This window comes from Glandiceps talaboti, chromosome 17 (genome assembly GCF_964340395.1).
Source record: "Glandiceps talaboti chromosome 17, keGlaTala1.1, whole genome shotgun sequence".
Taxonomy (NCBI): Eukaryota; Metazoa; Hemichordata; class Enteropneusta; family Spengelidae; genus Glandiceps; species Glandiceps talaboti.
Window position 1 is genome coordinate 10,694,530 of NC_135565.1, and position 23,712 is coordinate 10,718,241.

Sequence of the window (23,712 nt, forward strand, 5' to 3'; positions counted from 1 at the left end):
TACCTGATACAATTTGACAGGTAGAAATAATTATCTGATAATCAAAACTGCTGCAAAGCCTTGCTTTTTATAAAATAAAAAGTCTATTTTCAGTGACTTTAAAAGATTCTGTGTTTGAGTGTACTTTTTAAAAGAATATTTTTATGTACTGGTTGCATAGGGAGGGTAGCTAGCTAATGAATTTTCCATTGTACATGTATAATTGATAATAAAACAAAGAAAATAAGTTTACCCCAAATAAGACCCTTCACTTATTTATTTATTTATTTATTTATTTATTTATTTATTTATTTATCATGGAGTTGAAGTTATATAAGGCCATTGTGCCAGTATAGGTCTGTGCAAGGGGTATTGGTTATACTATGTTATGATCATGCAGGAGACCTATTTTTTTCGGTATGGTGTTTTATCAATTTATACTATAATTATTATTACTATATTATAAGTCTGAGTGGCAATTTTGATAATATCACTGTAAGGAATAAAAGTTACAATTTTACTATATTTTGTAAAATTTTGTTTATTACAGAGAGAGTTACTGGATGCTGTTGATAACAATGAATCAGCTGTGATAGTGGCACCGACTTCATCTGGTAAAACATTCGCATCATTTTATTGTATGAGGAAAATACTAAAGGAAGATCACGATGGCGTTGTCGTCTATGTTGCACCAACTAAAGTGAGTAATATGCAATATTAGAGCGGTACATGTACTTGCAAGAGAAGCCATTACATCTGAATGGACTATTACATACTACCAAAAAAAGAGAGTGTAGATTTTCACCTAGGCAACATAAATTTGACAGCTGACAAAAATATTTTTGTTGCAAAATACACAAAATACAGACACTGATACAGTGACAGCACACATGCACATACAATGATACATTTTATTTATGTGAACAAAAAACCAAAATCTCTGTCAGAGACAATGATAGGATTCAAACACTCCACTTTTTCTTTGTGTTCACAGTGACATAAAATGTAACATTTTATGTGCATGCACACTACCAGTATTTGTTTGCGAAACTCATAACAACAAATGCGTGCGATGAAAAAAATAATTGTGTCACCCAATATAAAACTTTAATGCTTCTAAATTTAGGTAGTAAGTTGATGCATTCAAAAGAAATGTATACCCAATTTATTAGATGGCAAATGTAGAACAATATATATAATGCAGCTCATAAAAATATTAAGTAAAATCACTGAATCAGATGTATTAGTAATTCTTTTAACTTAACACAGTGGAGGCAAGTCAGCTATGAACAAACTACATCTCGACAATTACTCTTATAAGAGAAGATCTGTAATTTATCAGGTCTAGATCTTTATATTCTTAAATGTCACACCACCTCTAAATCTGTAAGTAAATTGAAGAAAAGAAACTCTGACTTGAAAAGCAAACATATGGTATCTTTCTTTGTAGGCACTAGTAAACCAGGTGGCTGCTGAAATCAATGCCAGATTTAAAAAAGACCTTCCTGGTGGGAAAAGTCTGTATGGAGTATTTACTAGGGATATGAGAAAAGATACTCTCAATTGTCAGGTAACTTGTCTGTGTTAGTATAGATACTCTCAATTATCAGGTAATTTGTGTCTGTGTAGTATAGATACTCTCAATTATCAGGTAATTTGTCTGTGTTAGTATAGATACTCTCAATTATCTGGTAATTTGTCTGTGTTAGTATAGATACTCTCAATTATCAGGTAACTTTTGTCTGTGTTAGTATAGATACTCTCAATTATCAGGTAATTTGTGTCTGTGTAGTATAGATACTCTCAATTATCAGGTAATTTGTCTGTGTTAGTATAGATACTCTCAATTATCTGGTAATTTGTCTGTGTTAGTATAGATACTCTCAATTATCAGGTAACTTTTGTCTGTGTTAGTATAGATACTCTCAATTATCAGGTAATTTGTGTCTGTGTAGTATAGGTACTCTCAATTATCAGGTAATTTGTGTCTGTGTAGTATAGATACTCTCAATTATCTGGTAATTTGTGTCTGTGTTAGTATAGATACTCTCAATTATCAGGTAATTTGTGTCTGTGTTAGTATAGATACTATCAATTATCAGGTAATTTGTGTCTGTGTAGTATAGATACTCTCAATTATCAGGTAACTTTTGTCTGTGTTAGTATAGATACTCTCAATTATCAGCTAATTTGTGTCTGTGTTAGTATAGATACTATCAATTATCAGGTAATTTGTGTCTGTGTAGTACAGATACTCTCAATTGTCAGGTAATTTGTGTCTGTGTTAGTATAGATACTCTCAATTATCAGGTAACTTTTGTCTGTGTTAGTATAGATACTCTCAATTATCAGGTAATTTGTGTCTGTGTTAGTATAGATACTATCAATTATCAGGTAATTTGTGTCTGTGTAGTACAGATACTCTCAATTATCAGGTAATTTGTGTCTGTGTTAGTATAGATACTCTCAATTATCTGGTAATTTGTGTCTGTGTTAGTATAGATACTCTCAATTGTCAGGTAATTTGTGTCTGTGTAGTACAGATACTCTCAATTGTCAGGTAACTTGTGTCTGTGTTAGTATAGATACTCTCAATTATCAGGTAATTTGTCTGTGTTAGTATAGATACTCTCAATTATCTGGTAATTTGTCTGTGTTAGTATAGATACTCTCAATTGTCAGGTAATTTGTGTCTGTGTTAGTATAGATACTCTCAATTGTCAGGTAATTTGTGTCTGTGTTAGTATAGATACTCTCAATTATCAGGTAATTTGTGTCTGTGTTAGTATAGATACTCTCAATTATCAGGTAACTTGTGTCTGTGTTAGTATAGATACTCTCAATTATCAGGTAATTTGTGTCTGTGTAGTATAGATACTCTCAATTATCAGGTAATTTGTGTCTGTGTAGTATAGATACTCTCAATTATCAGGTAACTTGTGTCTGTGTTAGTATAGATACTCTCAATTATCTGGTAATTTGTCTGTGTTAGTATAGATACTCTCAATTATCAGGTAATTTGTCTGTGTTAGTATAGATACTCTCAATTATCAGGTAACTTTTGTCTGTGTTAGTATAGATACTCTCAATTATCAGGTAACTTTTGTCTGTGTTAGTATAGATACTCTCAATTATCAGGTAATTTGTGTCTGTGTAGTATAGGTACTCTCAATTATCAGGTAATTTGTGTCTGTGTAGTATAGATACTCTCAATTATCTGGTAATTTGTGTCTGTGTTAGTATAGATACTCTCAATTATCAGGTAATTTGTGTCTGTGTTAGTATAGATACTATCAATTATCAGGTAATTTGTGTCTGTGTAGTATAGATACTCTCAATTATCAGGTAACTTTTGTCTGTGTTAGTATAGATACTCTCAATTATCAGCTAATTTGTGTCTGTGTTAGTATAGATACTATCAATTATCAGGTAATTTGTGTCTGTGTAGTACAGATACTCTCAATTGTCAGGTAATTTGTGTCTGTGTTAGTATAGATACTCTCAATTATCAGGTAACTTTTGTCTGTGTTAGTATAGATACTCTCAATTATCAGGTAATTTGTGTCTGTGTTAGTATAGATACTATCAATTATCAGGTAATTTGTGTCTGTGTAGTACAGATACTCTCAATTATCAGGTAATTTGTGTCTGTGTTAGTATAGATACTCTCAATTATCTGGTAATTTGTGTCTGTGTTAGTATAGATACTCTCAATTGTCAGGTAATTTGTGTCTGTGTAGTACAGATACTCTCAATTGTCAGGTAACTTGTGTCTGTGTTAGTATAGATACTCTCAATTATCAGGTAATTTGTCTGTGTTAGTATAGATACTCTCAATTATCTGGTAATTTGTCTGTGTTAGTATAGATACTCTCAATTGTCAGGTAATTTGTGTCTGTGTTAGTATAGATACTCTCAATTGTCAGGTAATTTGTGTCTGTGTTAGTATAGATACTCTCAATTATCAGGTAATTTGTGTCTGTGTTAGTATAGATACTCTCAATTATCAGGTAACTTGTGTCTGTGTTAGTATAGATACTCTCAATTATCAGGTAATTTGTGTCTGTGTAGTATAGATACTCTCAATTATCAGGTAATTTGTGTCTGTGTAGTATAGATACTCTCAATTATCAGGTAACTTGTGTCTGTGTTAGTATAGATACTCTCAATTATCTGGTAATTTGTCTGTGTTAGTATAGATACTCTCAATTATCAGGTAATTTGTGTCTGTGTAGTATAGATACTCTCAATTATCAGGTAACTTGTGTCTGTGTTAGTATAGATACTCTCAATTATCTGGTAATTTGTCTGTGTTAGTATAGATACTCTCAATTATCAGGTAATTTGTCTGTGTTAGTATAGATACTCTCAATTATCAGGTAACTTTTGTCTGTGTTAGTATAGATACTCTCAATTATCAGGTAACTTTTGTCTGTGTTAGTATAGATACTCTCAATTATCAGGTAATTTGTGTCTGTGTAGTATAGGTACTCTCAATTATCAGGTAATTTGTGTCTGTGTAGTATAGATACTCTCAATTATCTGGTAATTTGTGTCTGTGTTAGTATAGATACTCTCAATTATCAGGTAATTTGTGTCTGTGTTAGTATAGATACTATCAATTATCAGGTAATTTGTGTCTGTGTAGTATAGATACTCTCAATTATCAGGTAACTTTTGTCTGTGTTAGTATAGATACTCTCAATTATCAGCTAATTTGTGTCTGTGTTAGTATAGATACTATCAATTATCAGGTAATTTGTGTCTGTGTAGTACAGATACTCTCAATTGTCAGGTAATTTGTGTCTGTGTTAGTATAGATACTCTCAATTATCAGGTAACTTTTGTCTGTGTTAGTATAGATACTCTCAATTATCAGGTAATTTGTGTCTGTGTTAGTATAGATACTATCAATTATCAGGTAATTTGTGTCTGTGTAGTACAGATACTCTCAATTATCAGGTAATTTGTGTCTGTGTTAGTATAGATACTCTCAATTATCTGGTAATTTGTGTCTGTGTTAGTATAGATACTCTCAATTGTCAGGTAATTTGTGTCTGTGTAGTACAGATACTCTCAATTGTCAGGTAACTTGTGTCTGTGTTAGTATAGATACTCTCAATTATCAGGTAATTTGTCTGTGTTAGTATAGATACTCTCAATTATCTGGTAATTTGTCTGTGTTAGTATAGATACTCTCAATTGTCAGGTAATTTGTGTCTGTGTTAGTATAGATACTCTCAATTGTCAGGTAATTTGTGTCTGTGTTAGTATAGATACTCTCAATTATCAGGTAATTTGTGTCTGTGTTAGTATAGATACTCTCAATTATCAGGTAACTTGTGTCTGTGTTAGTATAGATACTCTCAATTATCAGGTAATTTGTGTCTGTGTAGTATAGATACTCTCAATTATCAGGTAATTTGTGTCTGTGTAGTATAGATACTCTCAATTATCAGGTAACTTGTGTCTGTGTTAGTATAGATACTCTCAATTATCTGGTAATTTGTCTGTGTTAGTATAGATACTCTCAATTATCAGGTAATTTGTCTGTGTTAGTATAGATACTCTCAATTATCAGGTAACTTTTGTCTGTGTTAGTATAGATACTCTCAATTATCAGGTAATTTGTGTCTGTGTAGTATAGGTACTCTCAATTATCAGGTAATTTGTGTCTGTGTAGTATAGATACTCTCAATTATCTGGTAATTTGTGTCTGTGTTAGTATAGATACTCTCAATTATCAGGTAATTTGTGTCTGTGTTAGTATAGATACTATCAATTATCAGGTAATTTGTGTCTGTGTAGTATAGATACTCTCAATTATCAGGTAACTTTTGTCTGTGTTAGTATAGATACTCTCAATTATCAGGTAATTTGTGTCTGTGTTAGTATAGATACTATCAATTATCAGGTAATTTGTGTCTGTGTAGTACAGATACTCTCAATTGTCAGGTAATTTGTGTCTGTGTTAGTATAGATACTCTCAATTATCAGGTAACTTTTGTCTGTGTTAGTATAGATACTCTCAATTATCAGGTAATTTGTGTCTGTGTTAGTATAGATACTATCAATTATCAGGTAATTTGTGTCTGTGTAGTACAGATACTCTCAATTATCAGGTAATTTGTGTCTGTGTTAGTATAGATACTCTCAATTATCTGGTAATTTGTGTCTGTGTTAGTATAGATACTCTCAATTGTCAGGTAATTTGTGTCTGTGTTAGTATAGATACTCTCAATTGTCAGGTAACTTGTGTCTGTGTAGTATAGATACTCTCAATTATCAGGTAATTTGTCTGTGTTAGTATAGATACTCTCAATTGTCAGGTAACTTGTGTCTGTGTAGTAATGATACTCTCAATTGTCAGGTAACTTTTGTCTGTGTTAGTATAGATACTCTCAATTGTCAGGTAACTTGTGTCTGTGTTAGTATAGATACTCTCAATTGTCAGGTAACTTGTGTCTGTGTTAGTATAGATACTCTCAATTGTCAGGTAACTCGTGTCTGTGTAGTAATGATACTCTCAATTGTCAGGTAACTTGTGTCTGTGTTAGTATAGATACTCTCAATTGTCAGGTAACTTGTGTCTGTGTTAGTATAGATACTCTCAATTGTCAGGTAACTTGTGTCTGTGTTAGTATAGATACTCTCAATTGTCAGGTAACTCGTGTCTGTGTAGTAATGATACTCTCAATTGTCAGGTAACTTGTGTCTGTGTTAGTATAGATACTCTCAATTATCAGGTAATTTGTCTGTGTTAGTATAGATACTCTCAATTATCAGGTAATTTGTGTCTGTGTTAGTATAGATACTCTCAATTATCAGGTAACTTTTGTCTGTGTTAGTATAGATATACTCTCAATTATCAGGTAACTTTTGTCTGTGTTAGTATAGATACTCTCAATTATCAGGTAACTTGTGTCTGTGTTAGTATAGATACTCTCAATTGTCAGGTAACTTGTGTCTGTGTTAGTATAGATACTCTCAATTATCAGGTAATTTGTGTCTGTGTTAGTATAGATACTCTCAATTATCAGGTAACTTGTGTCTGTGTTAGTATAGATACTCTCAATTGTCAGGTAATTTGTGTCTGTGTTAGTATAGATACTCTCAATTGTCAGGTAATTTGTGTCTGTGTTAGTATAGATACTCTCAATTGTCAGGTAACTTGTGTCTGTGTTAGTATAGATACTCTCAATTGTCAGGTAATTTGTGTCTGTGTTAGTATAGATACTCTCAATTATCAGGTAATTTGTGTCTGTGTTAGTAATGATACTCTCAATTATCAGGTAACTTGTGTCTGTGTTAGTATAGATACTCTCAATTATCAGGTAATTTGTGTCTGTGTTAGTATAGATACTCTCAATTATCAGGTAATTTGTGTCTGTGTAGTATAGATACTCTCAATTATCAGGTAATTTGTGTCTGTGTTAGTATAGATACTCTCAATTATCAGGTAACTTGTGTCTGTGTTAGTATAGATACTCTCAATTATCAGGTAATTTGTGTCTGTGTTAGTATAGATACTCTCAATTATCAGGTAATTTGTGTCTGTGTTAGTATAGATACTCTCAATTATCAGGTAACTTTTGTCTGTGTTAGTATAGATATACTCTCAATTATCAGGTAACTTTTGTCTGTGTTAGTATAGATACTCTCAATTATCAGGTAACTTGTGTCTGTGTTAGTATAGATACTCTCAATTGTCATGTAATTTGTGTCTGTGTTAGTATAGATACTCTCAATTATCAGGTAATTTGTGTCTGTGTTAGTATAGATACTCTCAATTATCAGGTAACTTGTGTCTGTGTTAGTATAGATACTCTCAATTATCAGGTAATTTGTGTCTGTGTTAGTATAGATACTCTCAATTATCAGGTAATTTGTGTCTGTGTTAGTATAGATACTCTCAATTGTCAGGTAACTTGTGTCTGTGTTAGTATAGATACTCTCAATTGTCAGGTAACTTGTGTCTGTGTTAGTATAGATACTCTCAATTATCAGGTAACTTGTGTCTGTGTAGTATAGATACTCTCAATTGTCAGGTAACTTGTCTGTGTTAGTATAGATACTCTCAATTATCAGGTAACTTGTGTCTGTGTTAGTATAGATACTCTCAATTGTCAGGTAATTTGTGTCTGTGTTAGTATAGATACTCTCAATTATCAGGTAACTTGTGTCTGTGTTAGTATAGATACTCTCAATTGTCAGGTAACTTGTGTCTGTGTTAGTAATGATACTCTCAATTATCAGGTAATTTGTGTCTGTGTTAGTATAGATACTCTCAATTATCAGGTAATTTGTGTCTGTGTTAGTAATGATACTCTCAATTATCAGGTAATTTGTGTCTGTGTTAGTATAGATACTCTCAATTGTCAGGTAATTTGTGTCTGTGTTAGTATAGATACTCTCAATTGTCAGGTAACTTGTGTCTGTGTTAGTATAGATACTCTCAATTGTCAGGTAATTTGTGTCTGTGTTAGTATAGATACTCTCAATTATCAGGTAATTTGTGTCTGTGTTAGTAATGATACTCTCAATTATCAGGTAACTTGTGTCTGTGTTAGTATAGATACTCTCAATTATCAGGTAATTTGTGTCTGTGTTAGTATAGATACTCTCAATTATCAGGTAATTTGTGTCTGTGTAGTATAGATACTCTCAATTATCAGGTAATTTGTGTCTGTGTTAGTATAGATACTCTCAATTATCAGGTAACTTGTGTCTGTGTTAGTATAGATACTCTCAATTATCAGGTAATTTGTGTCTGTGTTAGTATAGATACTCTCAATTATCAGGTAATTTGTGTCTGTGTTAGTATAGATACTCTCAATTGTCAGGTAATTTGTGTCTGTGTTAGTATAGATACTCTCAATTATCAGGTAATTTGTGTCTGTGTTAGTATAGATACTCTCAATTATCAGGTAACTTGTGTCTGTGTTAGTATAGATACTCTCAATTGTCAGGTAATTTGTGTCTGTGTTAGTATAGATACTCTCAATTATCAGGTAACTTGTGTCTGTGTTAGTATAGATACTCTCAATTATCAGGTAATTTGTGTCTGTGTTAGTATAGATACTCTCAATTATCAGGTAATTTGTGTCTGTGTTAGTATAGATACTCTCAATTATCAGGTAATTTGTGTCTGTGTTAGTATAGATACTCTCAATTGTCAGGTAACTTGTGTCTGTGTAGTACAGATACTCTCATGCAATTGTCAGGTAATTTGTGTCGGTGTAGTAATGATACACTCAATTGTCAGGTAATTTGTGTCTGTGTAGTATAGATACTCTCAATTGTTACATTTTTAGGTGACACAAGAATGAATTACACCAAAATTTTTAATTTGTATCTTGCTTGATGAATAGCTTGGAATTAATTGGGGAGATACATTTTTTTTCACAGATCCTTGTGACTGTACCCCAGTGTCTGGAAATCTTATTGTTATCACCACGACGTCAAAAATGGACAGAAAAGATGAAATATGTTATATTTGATGAAGTAGGTAGCAGCTTATATACCATTTACATTGCAAGTAGCTGTATTTCGCCAATTTTGTGACTTTTTGCCACTCGGAAAAATGGAACAGATCAAATCTTTGCATTAACATTATAAGATATTCAGTAATCATTAATTTGATGACATTGTTAATACAGTTTACAGTACATGTATGGTGATTATAATTCTTTGCATATCGAAGAGTGTATTTATAAAACAGAATCTTTATTAACAATATACAGTGTTTCTATTCATGTACATGTATGTACCGTGATTCTCTCCAATCAACTATTTGTCAGTACTTTTTAGGCTTGTTTTTATGGGCCTCAAGCCTGATTCTAATAATTACATGTACTACTTCTAATAATAAATGTATTTCATATCCAGATTCTATTACGGTTCAGCGAGTTTTTGCTCTGTTTCCCTTTTATTCCTATTTGTATACATATATAAAAGTGTCAGAGATTAGTCTATGGGGCTTAGAGGCTACTTATACATGGTATTTCTTTTTATGCAACTTATTTTTTCTGTTTAAGTGGCCATATGGATGAGGATTGGGTATTTATTTTGGATTTTCAATTGATAATTTAACAGTGTTATCATAGCTTTCTATTTGAACTGTCAGTGTGAAATGAAAATGACTAAAGTCTGTGTTTGTAACTCAATAGATTGCGAAAAGCTAAAATAAAAAATGTACAATAGTTTTAGTAATTGTACATACAATTTTACACATTGTTGGGTTCTTATATAGCACTTTCCCATACCATGCTCAAAACGCTTTATAATTATTACCCCTGGCTTGGATCAGAACGACACAACGACCCTTTAGTCTTCCTCAACTCCCCAGGCAGCATACAATCCATTGCAGCCATTTCAGCGCATAGGATTAAACCTTCACATATATTGTTTCACATACATTTTTCAAGTAGGATTATAGCCATGACAAAATTGTTTTGTAAATTAAAAGTCAAAAAATAAATACCCAATCCTCATCCATATGACCACTTTAATAGCTTCATGTCATTTAATAAAATGTTATGCAAAGAACCTGCTTTATTAATTCCACAGTGCTTAATTATGTTTTAAATTAATGAAATTAATAGGTTCATTGTCTTGGAAGTGAGTTTGGTGCAGAAGTCTGGGAACATCTGCTGGTCACAATACCCTGTCCATTTCTTGCTCTGTCAGCCACAATAAGAAACCCAAAAGACTTACAGAGGTAAATGTATCAATTAAATACTTCTCTGAGCCTATTTCATAGCATTGACATGCCACCTATGCAAGTCTTAATCTCTTGAAATGCTCCTGTTATGAATTTAGTTACATTTGTACAAAAGATGTTACAGCACCTTCTGAGTCTATTTACATAGATTGCCAGCTAAATCTCATTCTCGCAAGCCAGAGAGCATGTACTTCTGCGGAAGGAATGACAGAAATATAGCCAATTGGTGGGTACATGTATATTTTGAGAAGAGAGGGACTTATCCCGACAAGTCACTCAGTTCTTGTATCTTCACTGCTGCGTATGCTGAAATTTAGACTGAGGGACAATGGTCATTATAGGGTCCGGCAGCAAGACTAAAGTGTTGGCTAAATGATAGCACTAATTAACAATGGCTATACATTGATTTAATGTTGTTGTCTACCTGTTTTAACAATAGCCTAAAACCACTTCTGAGGACTGTTACACAAATTTGTACTTACAATTTTGATTCTAAACCATGTTTCTGTTTCATTTTTATACCCTAGCTGGCTGCAAGGGGCTCAGGACTTCAGGAAACAACTTGACGACGAGCAAGGACTAAGGAAAAGGTTGAATTCTTACAGAGTGAGACTAGGTAGGAATTTATTAGAATCAACTTGGTCTAACTTAATATAACAATTATTTTTACAGCATTTTATATCCTTTGTGATTGTTTACGTTTATCATCAAATTCATCAGATATTTAGACCTAGTAATTCTTACTGATTGCTCACATGTTTATTTTGTTATTAGTGACATACCATGAACGCTACTCGGATCTGAACAAGTATCTGTATTTGCCTACTGCTGACACAAATACATTGTTATCAGCTGAGCCTCGGGACAGTAAGGAAGGCTTTGTTACTCTTCATCCTGCTGCCGTATTGTCTTTTAAAGAGGTAATTATTATTATATCTATAGATGATGAGTAATTGGTATTTATTTAGGATTCTTTTAAATCTTCTAAAAGTCTTAAGGCTTGTTTCTGTATGTAACAAACTTTCAACAATTTCTTGGTAACTTAGGGATGATCGCTCAATGTCGCACAAGCTCAAGAATCGAACATCGTTCATTTAGGTCAAAAACCCCTCCCCCTAAATGAATGTTCACAAGTGTGACATCAAACAGTCATATATGATGTAAACTATGGTGAAAACTGTAGCTGTCACAGCACTGTGATCGATGTAATATTAAAACATGATTATAAACACATTAAAGTACTGCCAGAAACCCAGCACCATATCTCACGTTAGCAGTACATTAATTTTTTATCAACTTATCAACATCTCATTAGTAAATACAAAAGCTGTTATAATTGAAGGAGTGAAAGTTTTCCATCGAAATTTGGTTAGAAGTGCGAAAATGAAGTTCAGCAATTGTATTGATGCCAGACCCCCCCCCCCTCTCCATAACAAATGAAATTCACTTATTGAGTTTGTTTGACATTGTGCGATGTTCCCTTAATTAGTTACAATTTTTTTAAAAATATAGACTATAGTCTACAGGTACATTTGTGTGTTGTTTCACATATTGCCACTTTACCTGGAAATGAGTACCAAAATAGTTTTGAAACTGTGGCATACATGGTATCACATACTTGCTGTACACTTTTCTCTCGACAATAATTGGATGTTATCCTCAAATATGTTTTGTTCAGCCAAGGAAAATGCAAGTGCCCTAAGGGGCCTTGTCACTACGAGTCACCTTGTCACTATGTGTCACTAAGTGTTTTCTGGCTGAATATATAATTATATAATTATCCCTCCATAATTCATGAAAAATACTGGCAATTAGGAATGTTTTGACTCATATTTCAAGCACCAGGCAGTGACATAGATACAAGTTATCATGATGTAGAACAACCAGAACCCTTATTTTCAGTTTAGACTTGTGTGTGGTATGATATGTAACATTCTTATTTTCTGAAATTTGTTAGTGTTTTGTCGCTATAATCAACCTTACACCTTATGATTGTTTTAAATTATAATTTTCACTCTTGTCTTGTCATTAGTTGAAGAAGAATGGTTTCCCGGGAGACATGTCTTTCTCATCACATGAATCTCTACAACTCTATGATCTTATGAAGGATGTGTGGTCATTATCTCTTCCAGAACAGGTGCAGATATATTTTAAAAGACTATCAATGTCTTTGTTTTAATCATTTCCCCAAATTTGTAGATAGTATTTAAAAGTGACAAACATTCTGTATAGTAGCAATAGAATAAGTTACGTTAAATTATGATGTATAATTGAAAATCTAAAGAAAATTATGATGTCATTTTCATCTTCAGTGTTTATTGACAATTTCTAAGAAGCAATTACAGTCATTGAAATAGAATATAGAATATTCTACATTTTATTTTGCAGTATTATTACATTCTGAGAGAGTCCTTATTATTTCTTGTATTCAACACATTTCTGAAAAAATCTAGTGAAAGATTAATTTGCCCAGAGAGAGAGAGAGAGAGAGAGAGAGAGAGAGAGAGAGAGAGAGAGAGAGAGAGAGAGAGATTACACAATTATAACTATCTTTACAAGAAAAATCTTTGGAGAATGGTTTAATTAAAAAAAAACCATGTCGATTGTACTTGAAATTCCAACCGTGAAGTGACTAAATGTATGAAACAACCAATGTTTGACATGTGTACCACTTTTTCTCTCTCCTTATTTTTTGTTTAGCTTAATGATCTAGAACCAAGCAGGTACTTCAACAGTAAGCTCTTTATCACCAGAGGTGAGAGCAGAACATATGAGAAAGATGTGAAGAAAGAATTAATGCGATGGTTGCAAACACCAGAAGGAACATCAAAGGTATGTATTAATCCACCTAAATCCAGTAGTTATCTTGTTTGATAGACCAAGAATTAATGATTTAGAAATATGTTTTATTTTTTTATTTTTTTTTAAATAAAAAAGCAATAATTTAGAAGAAATAACTGGGATTTTTTAATTTGGTTTTTAGAAGGCATAGTTCCTAAATGTTTACATCAAGAGAATTGTACCTTGGTGTTCATGAAACATGAACTAACAGGTGTATATTTCCTAATGATATTTAGTCCCTCTTTATGTATCTTATATATAAATATACAATATGTGATCGTAAAAGTTTGATAAAATGCAATTTTATTTGCAACTTACTGAACTAACGTTCAATATATACATAATGTATACTGTGTTCAGACTACAAGGTGACACAAAGTAGTAAAACAATTAAATTGGATTTTGGACCCATTCACACTGAATTTTTGTACCTGACACATCACAAGTCATCCAATATTAGCATATCCTTCATTTGTTTCAATCATTGAGCAGCAACCCTGAACTTTAACCCTGGAACCCTCCTTACATAGGAAACTTATATCAATACACTTAGTACATAATCAAATCACTAAAGATAAGTGACTCTAAACACCCCATTGTACCTGACCTAAATTTAACTCGGAGTCAACATTAACTGTTCATATTTGTTTTGTTTTTTAGCACAACTGAACTGATAAGGTTCAGTAGTGCTATAAGCATGGCAAAGAGTCTGTCTGTCTGTCTGTCTCTGTGTGTGTGTGGATGTGTGTAAACAACTTAAAGTCAAAAAATTCAGGACTGATTGCTTTAATATTTGGTGGTCATGTTACTTCTGGTGGGTAGTTGGGAAATTGTTCAAATGAAAATGATAGCATCAGAGATGCGGGTTGTGGGTCAAAATATGTAGCAATATTCAATTTTGCTATCTTAAAGTGGTTTCTGTGTGATTGTATCAAATACAAAAGCTGAAAGGTACTGTGATTGGACTTCTCCTGTAAGTATATTTACCAGCTGTGTTACAACACCACTGGTAATTATTTTGTTTCATGTTCTAGGCCAGGGAAGTAATTGAAAGTATACAAAGATACCCACGGAATGAAATTACCAAGCACTACAAATCCATGGAAAAGACGAAATATCAACCAAATTCACAATTGATGATGATGATGAATTTCATGACACTCCTGGAGCAACTTCAGAGACAAGATAGACTACCAGCTATTGTTTTCAGGTTTGTTAAATTTAGTTTTTTGCCACCTCCCTCTCCAGGGGGTGCTATTATATTGGGCTCCGTTCGTCCATCTGTCTGCCTGTATCTGTGCATGTGTGTGCATCTGCATCCGTTCATCCATCCATAATGTCATTTCTCAGACAGGCAATATGCTATATCACTCATACCTATTTCTTACGTGACATATTATGTGGTACATATACATGTCACTTTGTTTTGTGGTATATGCATATTTGACATATTTGTAGTTAAAAATCAATATTTTCTGCGTAACTCAAAAACTGTAATACACAGACACTCCATTCAAGTGTCTAACCCATATAATCTGATGCAAGCTATCTTTGGAAACATTGACCTTTGACCTTGCTCTTCAGGGTTAATTATCAAGATCAAACCAATTCTTGCTTCAATGGTTACAGTAGTATTTACATATTGCCATATTGCCCATAACAAATTTCTGTAAGCTGACACTGCAATCCTGCACTTTCATGTAAAATGAATGATTGCATCTTAATTTGCATATTATTTGCATGCCGACATGCAGTAATTTGTTTTTGGTATTGTGCAGCTCTGAAAATACCACTAGTACTGGTATGCACGCAACCGTGCAAGTACATGTAATCTCTCATACATAATGTAATTGTTATCATGTTTATGTTTTGATAGTGTAAATAAATACATAGATTTAGCATTCTTCTTACAGAAACATTCACTAACTATCAAAAAAACCCTGCCCCTAAATGAATGTCACAAGTGTGACATAAGAAACACCAATACAAATTCAATATAAGAACTTGATGATATACACATTGAAATATATATTACCAGAAACCCAGCACTGTGTATCACATTAGAAGTAAATTTTAATCAACTAAATTTTAATCAACTTAACCATTATCTCAGTAGTAAATATAAAACCTGTTATCATTGATGGCATGAACATTTTGAAATTTGAATTGAAGTGCAAAAATGAAGTTCAGCAATTGCACTGACCCTAGATCCCCACCCCCAAAATTAATTATGTTCAATTTTGAGCTTGTGATATTTGGTGATCATCTCTATCTAAGATATTGTCAAAATGGAGCTACATGTCTACCAATGAATAATTGTCTTACTGCTAAATTTTATGAACACCTATAAATATATCAAAATATGTTCACAATAATTTGTGGATTTATCCTTTCTCTTTTTATATCATTTGATTGACAATATAATTTGGAGTCATGATGGACGAATGGTTAAAATGGCTGGCTTTGAATCTGCAGCATGCAGGTTCAATCTCCGTCACTGTTGTTTGTTTCAGAATGGTTGAAGTCCTTGGGTAAGATTTTAACCATGAGTGTGCCTACCCTGATAGTCAACCCAGCTGTATATTTAGGGACCTGGTAGTATAGAGGTTGCAATGTGAATGTTTTAATCCTATGCACTTATAAAGACTGCAATGGATTGTATGCTCCCCAGGGAGTTGAAGAAGTAAAATGGTCGTTGTGCTGCTATAGATCCGAGCGATGGGTAATATTTGTAATGCGCTTTGAGCACAGAGTGGGACAGCACTATACTAAAATCAACATTTAGTATTCTTTGTATAATTATTATGTTATTATTGATGTCCAGTTGAAGACTTTGTCACTATTCTGTAAGTCTTATCTCTTTTTTAAAATTGTCTTTTTCAGCTTTGACCGAAATTTCTGTGAGATATTGGCAAAGGCAATTACAAAAGAATTTGAACGGAGAGAGGAGGAAATCAAAAAAAAGTTTCGAAACTCAGAGCGAGGTAGAAGAGCTGGCAGAGTGGGTAAATCACAACAAAAGTCTGCTAAAAGACAACGTGACAAGTGAATACATTTACATCTTTATATATAAAAATGTGACTTAATGATGATTGGCATTTATTTTTGGTTTTTTATTTTTTATTTATAAAACAATTTCATCATTGTTTCCACTTGAAAATCAATGTATAACAACATATTGCTAAGTCCTTGTTTGTAGTTCAATGAATTGCTAAAAGCTAAAAAATGTGTAAAAATATTTGTTATTGTACATACAATAACAAACATTTTTACACATTTATTAATCTTTTGTAATTTATTGATTGTAATACAGACTTGGTCTATGTTGTTTCACATAGATGTTTCAAGAAGGAAGCCATGATCCATTGTCAAGAAAACTGCTGCTATTGTATCAAGTGGGCTAGAATACCAGAATATTATTTCAGTGTCAGTGAAGACAAACATAGACGTAAAGTTTAGTTTTGGGTTTATGTAAAACTTTTAATGTTTCCATCAGCATCAAATAAGTTGTAAACTCTGCTTCTGACATTTTACCCTCCAAAGTGGAGGATCCTTTAGCTAGGACCATTATGTTCTAATTATATCAAGTTTTTTTTTTCCTTTTAGGAAAACAGACAAGAAGAACCAACCTGATGACAATGATGACGATGAAGATAGTTCTGTAATTCAAGAAGATGAAAAGAAATTAATGGATGATGATTATGTGTTAGAACAGTGTACTTTTGCATCTCAAGGAACCCATTCAAAGGAGGTACTTTAAGTAATATCATCACATGATGTGTTACAACAGTGTACATTTGTACCTTAGCCCCATTCAATTTCAAAGGAGGTACTTTAACTAACATCAACAGTCATGTATTTATGTGTTAGAACAGTGTACCTTTGTATCTGAAAGTAACCATTTATAGAAGCTATACTTTTAAACATAATGGAGTAATTACAATCTATCCTATCCTACTGGATTCATAGTTGTTTTGAGTGGCAACAGATTGATGTCCTCTTCTGGATGTTTCTTCATGATGCCTGTTTATAATCTAATGACAGGTGGTTGGTGACATGAAACAAATGAAATGTTTTTCACTTGTAAATTCTGATAAATAAATGCAATGGGTATATTTCTTTTAAATCAATTACATTAACTGTCATTCTGATGTCACAATAAGAAGTCAGGCGCAAGTTATTTACCAAAATAAAGGGTAAATTAATATAAAAATTGTCTTTTCACTAAAATTCTGTACACTTAAATAAATGTATTCACAGTAATCATCACCACAAGTAGATAGGATTTCCATTTGACTAAACCTCTTTGAATGGGGACTGACCACTGATTAGCTCCCTTTTGCTATTTGCCAGCCTCCAGTCACACACATTTCAAATTTAATCTGTTGTTTCTTTTATCCTTTTTAAAAAGGATTTGGGCAAGATATTGAGACGGGTCCAATTTGATGGATCAAATCAGATGTTAAGATATATTAAACGTGGGATTGCATATCATCATGCTGGATTGAATAATAAATGGAGAATGGCAGTTGAAACTTTGTTCCGTACAAAATATCTCAAAGTAAGTTCTCAGTAATTACATAGTAATCCCTAATACCTTTCTTCCTTCAGCCAAGGAAAAATATGAGCAATGACCTAAGGGGCCTTGTCACTCCAAGTTGTGATAAACTCCTTAGGTCACAGGTATTTTGGCTTCAATGAAGAAAAATATTGTGAATATTTTATTCGTATATTGCATTTTCTATTTAATGTTTTATTCAATTGACGTTTTCTTTCCAATCTTTAGTTTTCAATTTTATTCACCTCTTTTTATGAGTTCACATGGAAAGCCAATTTCCAATGCATTTATGCAAATGGAAATAAAGTTATATTATTATTGTTTTTATTATCATTATACCACCTTGAGTATAAATTATGAAAATTGGGAAAAAATAATTGTGATTTGGAATATTTTTACTCATGTATTTTACTCAATGTATTTCAAGAACTGGAAAAGAAATGACCTAGTTGTCAATTGTGACTTAGAAATTAGAATGGCCAGTTTATAAAATGTAATTATTTTGTTCAAATGTATGGTAATTTACACAATTATATTTGTCCAACATCAATTGATGGGGCTATGGTGGTAACCACATTATTAATGACACCGAGAACTTCAATTCTTCATTTCATATGTGTGTGTTTGGGGGGGGGGGGGGATAAATGGGGGGTTGGAGGGGTGAATAAAACTATAGTGTGTATACAGAGAGCTAACTTGAAGTGATATAATGATGTACTTCTGACAATTAATGGACCTTTGGCAAACAATTTGTAGTCGCTACACAAAAAAAGAGTAACTGTTGCAAGTAACAGAAAATTAACATCCACTCATTCATGCAAATGTTATCCAGTCTGATCATGAATTAACAATATCAATTAAAACAACTTCTGTATCCATAGGTAGTTGTAGCGACTGGTACACTGGCCCTTGGGATACACATGCCATGTAAAACTGTGATATTTGCTGGGGATTCTGTGTATCTTGATGCTACGCAATACAGACAGGTATGTATTTGTATAATTTCCAGCATTTGTACAACACAATTCAATGTGTCATTCTCCAGCTCTGTTTGATACAACCACACACAAACTGATAAGAAATTGCATATTGTTCACTTAAAGAAAGCATAATCACAATATCTTGCTACATTTTAGTCTGAATGTCATTAACAATTTAAACACACTGCAATTAGATGCAGGCATTTTGGTGCCAAGGTTTTGACAAATATAGACACTGTAGAAATAATATCTTATACAAAACAGGTCTTGACATGTAAATATTATTAAATGTATGAATGATTACTTTGCACTGATGTGCATATATCTTATAGAGATATTTGTACTACAGAGCAATATGAAAAAACTTCATAGTGCAATACCTACATGGAAATGGTATACAAATGAGTGCATGACTATTCATTGTACATGAAACTGCATGGTAGCAGTGTATGATTTTTATGTAATTTGCTGTTTTGGTTAAGCAGAAGTTATATAACACTACAGAACCCTATGTTCAAGCTTTGCACACTCAAGAATGTGTGCACTCATGCATGCTGTGTCTTCTGCTACACTTTTGACAAGTACGCTGGTGAAAGTGTGACTGCAGACAACACTACAAGCACTCCTGCAAGTATACTCTATGTATGCCATGCTTACATTTATCTGCATCATTGGATTTCGTCATATCGTGACAAAGAAACTAATACAAAAGAAAATAGATGCCACTAAATCCACATCATGAATCAACTCTTTCCGGCTTTGTATCTGTCATGGTTTATATACATGTATTTACAGATGTCTGGTCGTGCCGGTCGTCGTGGTTTCGATCCAGTTGGTAATGTTATTTTCTTTGGACTACCAAAGCCCAAGATTGAAAGACTGATAATGGCAAATGTACCACATTTGAAAGGCAACTTTCCAATCTCTGTAACACTTGTGTTAAGACTGATGTTGTTGGCAGGCAATGCTGATCTCCCAAAGGATGCCCTCGGAAAGGTAATAATTATGCCAACGTCCATACAAAACTCATGAAATAACACCAGTGCAATTACAGCAATTAGACAAGCACATATGATATAGACATAATTAGTGTCGGTAACTTTTATCAGGTTCGAGTTCAGTCAATTGCAAGTTGTGCAAGTGTGCTTCAGTAAGCACCACAAGTACATTTTAAATATCTAGCAAAATCTATACCCAAATATGTATAAACTCGGCATGTGCCCCTTTCACAAATGTGAAAAATTCTCATTGCAAAAAAATAATGTTAACATGTCATCTTTGTTTAATTTCTAGGCTCTGTCACTTCTTAAACACCCTTTCCTGTGTCATGATCGTCCAGAAATGACAACCCAAATCAAGCACTACTTTTTGTTCAGCATTGAATACCTGATCAGGAAGGTAAGAATTATAATTAATAAAGATTTTTTCAAAAAATTTAAACAGGTGAAAATGAAAGGAACATATGTTTTCGATTAACCAAGAATTTTGTCAAAATTTACATTAAGGTGGGAGTTTCAACTTGAACCACACTTCAGGCCAAAATCTGAATAGCACCCTCTAGAGGCGTTGTTGTGAAAAATCTCCTTACAGTAATGACCAGACTATGGCGTATTTTGTCTTTAGTAAATGCAGTGTACTAGCAAGTAAACATATGCAAGGCGAGCTATCCACCTATACATAGTTTTGACTACTAATAATTGCAATTGTAATGTAGGTGAAATAGTTCTAACTACTGTACAACTCTGTTCTCAGGGCTTATTGGACATAAATGGCATTCCACAAGGTTTAGCTGGACTAGCAACTCATCTGCATTATCATGAACCATCCAACTTCGTTCTTGTCACATTCTTAAGAAGAGGAGCATTTCATAAACTTTGCAAGCGTGAGCCTGGTAAGTTTTTCGCATTCAGCTAAAAAAATATCCATGACACCTAACTTTAATAAACTTATACATGAATAATATTACCGCTACCACTGCATTGAATAAACATGTACCACCTGGAAGCAAGAACATGGTGAAAATTTGACCTGAGGTCACGTGAGAGCGCCCTCTCTTTTGCTAGACTACGAATGTCATATTCTATTTGCCAACACATAATTTTCTCATTTGTATAAAATTTGGTCACATGTCTCATTATTCTAACCTATCATAGGTGAGTCCAAGTTTTCCGAACACATTATGCGCAAGTTGGTTGCAGTTCTGGCAAACTTGTTTGGTCGACATCGGATACAAGCTGGAAATGCTGTCGGACGGTCTTCCTCAATGGTAACAAAACTTTATTACAAAAGTTGTAGCAACAATCTTGAAAAAGAATTGAAAGGGTTCGATATAATTTTGATTTTATTTGTTGTGAAAACAAACAAAGTGTGTGTATATATATATATATATATATATATAGTCCAAGTTTTCCGAACACATTATGCGCAAGTTGGTTGCAGTTCGGCAAAGTGTGTGTATATATATATATATATATATATATATATATATATATATATATATATATATATATATATATATATATATATATATAATATATATAATATATATATATTCCAGTTTGGTTTGTTGAAAGATAAACAAATATGGTATCATAATTTTTCATTTACAATCAATTGCATATTATTGTTAAAATAAGTATGTGATAATTTTGTGTTAATTAATTTATTAGTCTAGATGTTATCACAGGCTTCAAATCTCAACATCTCTCTTCACCTCCTCTACCTAAATGAGAAATCATGAACCAAAAGACGTTCATGAAAATGATCGAGTAAAACCCCCAACTGTTAGAAAAATGTTAACCATTTAAGCATCCTGAGCTGATAATAATGCGGAGCTGATAAATATACCATATTTTGAAATTACATTGTATGTACCTTCCCCAACACACAGTGTACACTAACGTATTGTTGGGTAGAATTCTGTGACTGATTAACAAAGACATGATGGTAATGACTGTGTGTGTACTTCCTTTGAATTTGAAATGTCATCTCAAGATCTCCTTTAGTCTGTGAGACATTTGTGTCACACTATCAGAGCACACTCATCATCATAGTTTTAAGAAGCCTGATAGGGCTGAACAACACAATGTAGTTTACAGACTAGATCTCATTGAGAAGAGATTTGAAGCCGCAGGTAGCCTCTAGACAATGAATTCATAAGGCAACATAAATTGTGTTACTGACTTAGTGGAATATATACAGTGACAGTTCTTTTATTTGGATAGTATGCTTTATATATCTCTAGGCGAGGTGTTTGTTTGGAAGGAGCTGGAAAGGGTGGAGGTTAATGGAAAAAGTAGAAATATTAGAACAATTCTGATTTTCAAAACTGTCATTATATTCATTTTCAGGTCATATTGGAACCCTTACCTGATCTCTTCCACCAGCTCTTGGAAAAACACTAGAGAAGTGCAAAGAGTTTTTGACTTGTACATCAAAAGTATGGCAGAAGAACTTACTGATGAGAGTGAATTAACTAGGCTTCCTATATCTGGCATAGGTAAGGAAGCTCTGAAAGTTTTACAGCAATCCAAAACTTATTTGGGTCCTAGTAGACATCATATTACAGTCCATTTCCCTAGACCGAGTCAAAGCTATTAAATGAACTATCAAGATCAGTGAGCCTGATCACAAGGTTTCATGTTTAGATAAACACCAAAAAGATAATACACAAACACCATGTATACTGTGTTGGTTTTGTATTTAGTTAATGATATAAACATGACCATGGATTTTGTTATACTTCAATTATCCCTTGTGCTGTTATCTAGGTATATTCTTGAATTAAGTGTTTATATTTTTTATGCATGTTAAAATTGAATGTAATTCACTGCTCTTTACTGTTCTATTGTATTAAAATTGCAGAGTTTACATCCATCCATACCAAGAAAACATCTTCAACTGCTGCAGAAGAGATAAATTCTGATAGGGTGGTGACTAACACTCCTACCAATGACAAACCAGGAGCTGTGACTGCTGCCACTCAACATGCTGTTGATATGGTAGTATCTGATGAGGTGGTATCAGACACCCAGACCAAAGAAACCCCTGGTGCTGCAACCTGTACCAATATAACAGTATCTGATGAGGTGATCCAGACCAAAGAAATAACTGATGCTGCAACCGCTACCAGTATACCAGTATCTGATCAGGTGATATCAGACACACAGAACAAAGAAACACCTGGCGCTGAAACTACTGGATTGGTTGCCAAATTAGAAAAGACATGCAATAGCTTCAAAGCAGTGTCAGTGTTCACAGCACTATCCGGTCTCACTGATAAAGATCTGAATGCATCTACCGGTGATATGTTGCAGGTAGGTTTCATTTCAATCTGGGTACTGTATAGAGTAATTTTAACACCATTTACCGACTCTTGTTCTAGGAATGATTCAAGATAGTTATCTTGTAAGGCTGAATCTAAGTCCACCATTTCAAATGTCTTTGTATACAGACAAGTACAATATGTTCTCCTTTTTTTCATTTTATTGCAAAAGTATAAAATAGAACATTCATATCGAGAAAATGTCCTGAATATAGGTTTGTACATACAGTATTATAGGACTATTACTGTAATTTACACCAAGTCAGGAGGCCACTTAAGACCCTGAGCTAAAGGTGCGTGTATTTGC

General features: G+C 33.1%; 1 protein-coding gene across 1 annotated transcript in view; it reads left to right on the forward strand.

The window, feature by feature from the left end:
• The window catches only part of LOC144448056 (putative ATP-dependent RNA helicase DDX60), a 48,669-nt gene that overhangs the window by 20,291 nt on the left and 4,666 nt on the right, over positions 1-23,712 (forward strand). The window contains 20 exon segments of the mRNA XM_078138206.1: positions 530-679; positions 1,430-1,549; positions 9,388-9,483; positions 10,584-10,699; positions 11,230-11,318; positions 11,477-11,622; positions 12,735-12,839; positions 13,403-13,534; positions 14,578-14,753; positions 16,427-16,588; positions 17,150-17,294; positions 17,955-18,104; positions 18,983-19,087; positions 19,877-20,077; positions 20,375-20,479; positions 20,834-20,963; positions 21,235-21,347; positions 22,432-22,481; positions 22,483-22,580; positions 22,946-23,397. Coding sequence (XP_077994332.1) covers positions 530-679; positions 1,430-1,549; positions 9,388-9,483; positions 10,584-10,699; positions 11,230-11,318; positions 11,477-11,622; positions 12,735-12,839; positions 13,403-13,534; positions 14,578-14,753; positions 16,427-16,588; positions 17,150-17,294; positions 17,955-18,104; positions 18,983-19,087; positions 19,877-20,077; positions 20,375-20,479; positions 20,834-20,963; positions 21,235-21,347; positions 22,432-22,481; positions 22,483-22,580; positions 22,946-23,397 — 2,841 coding nt within the window.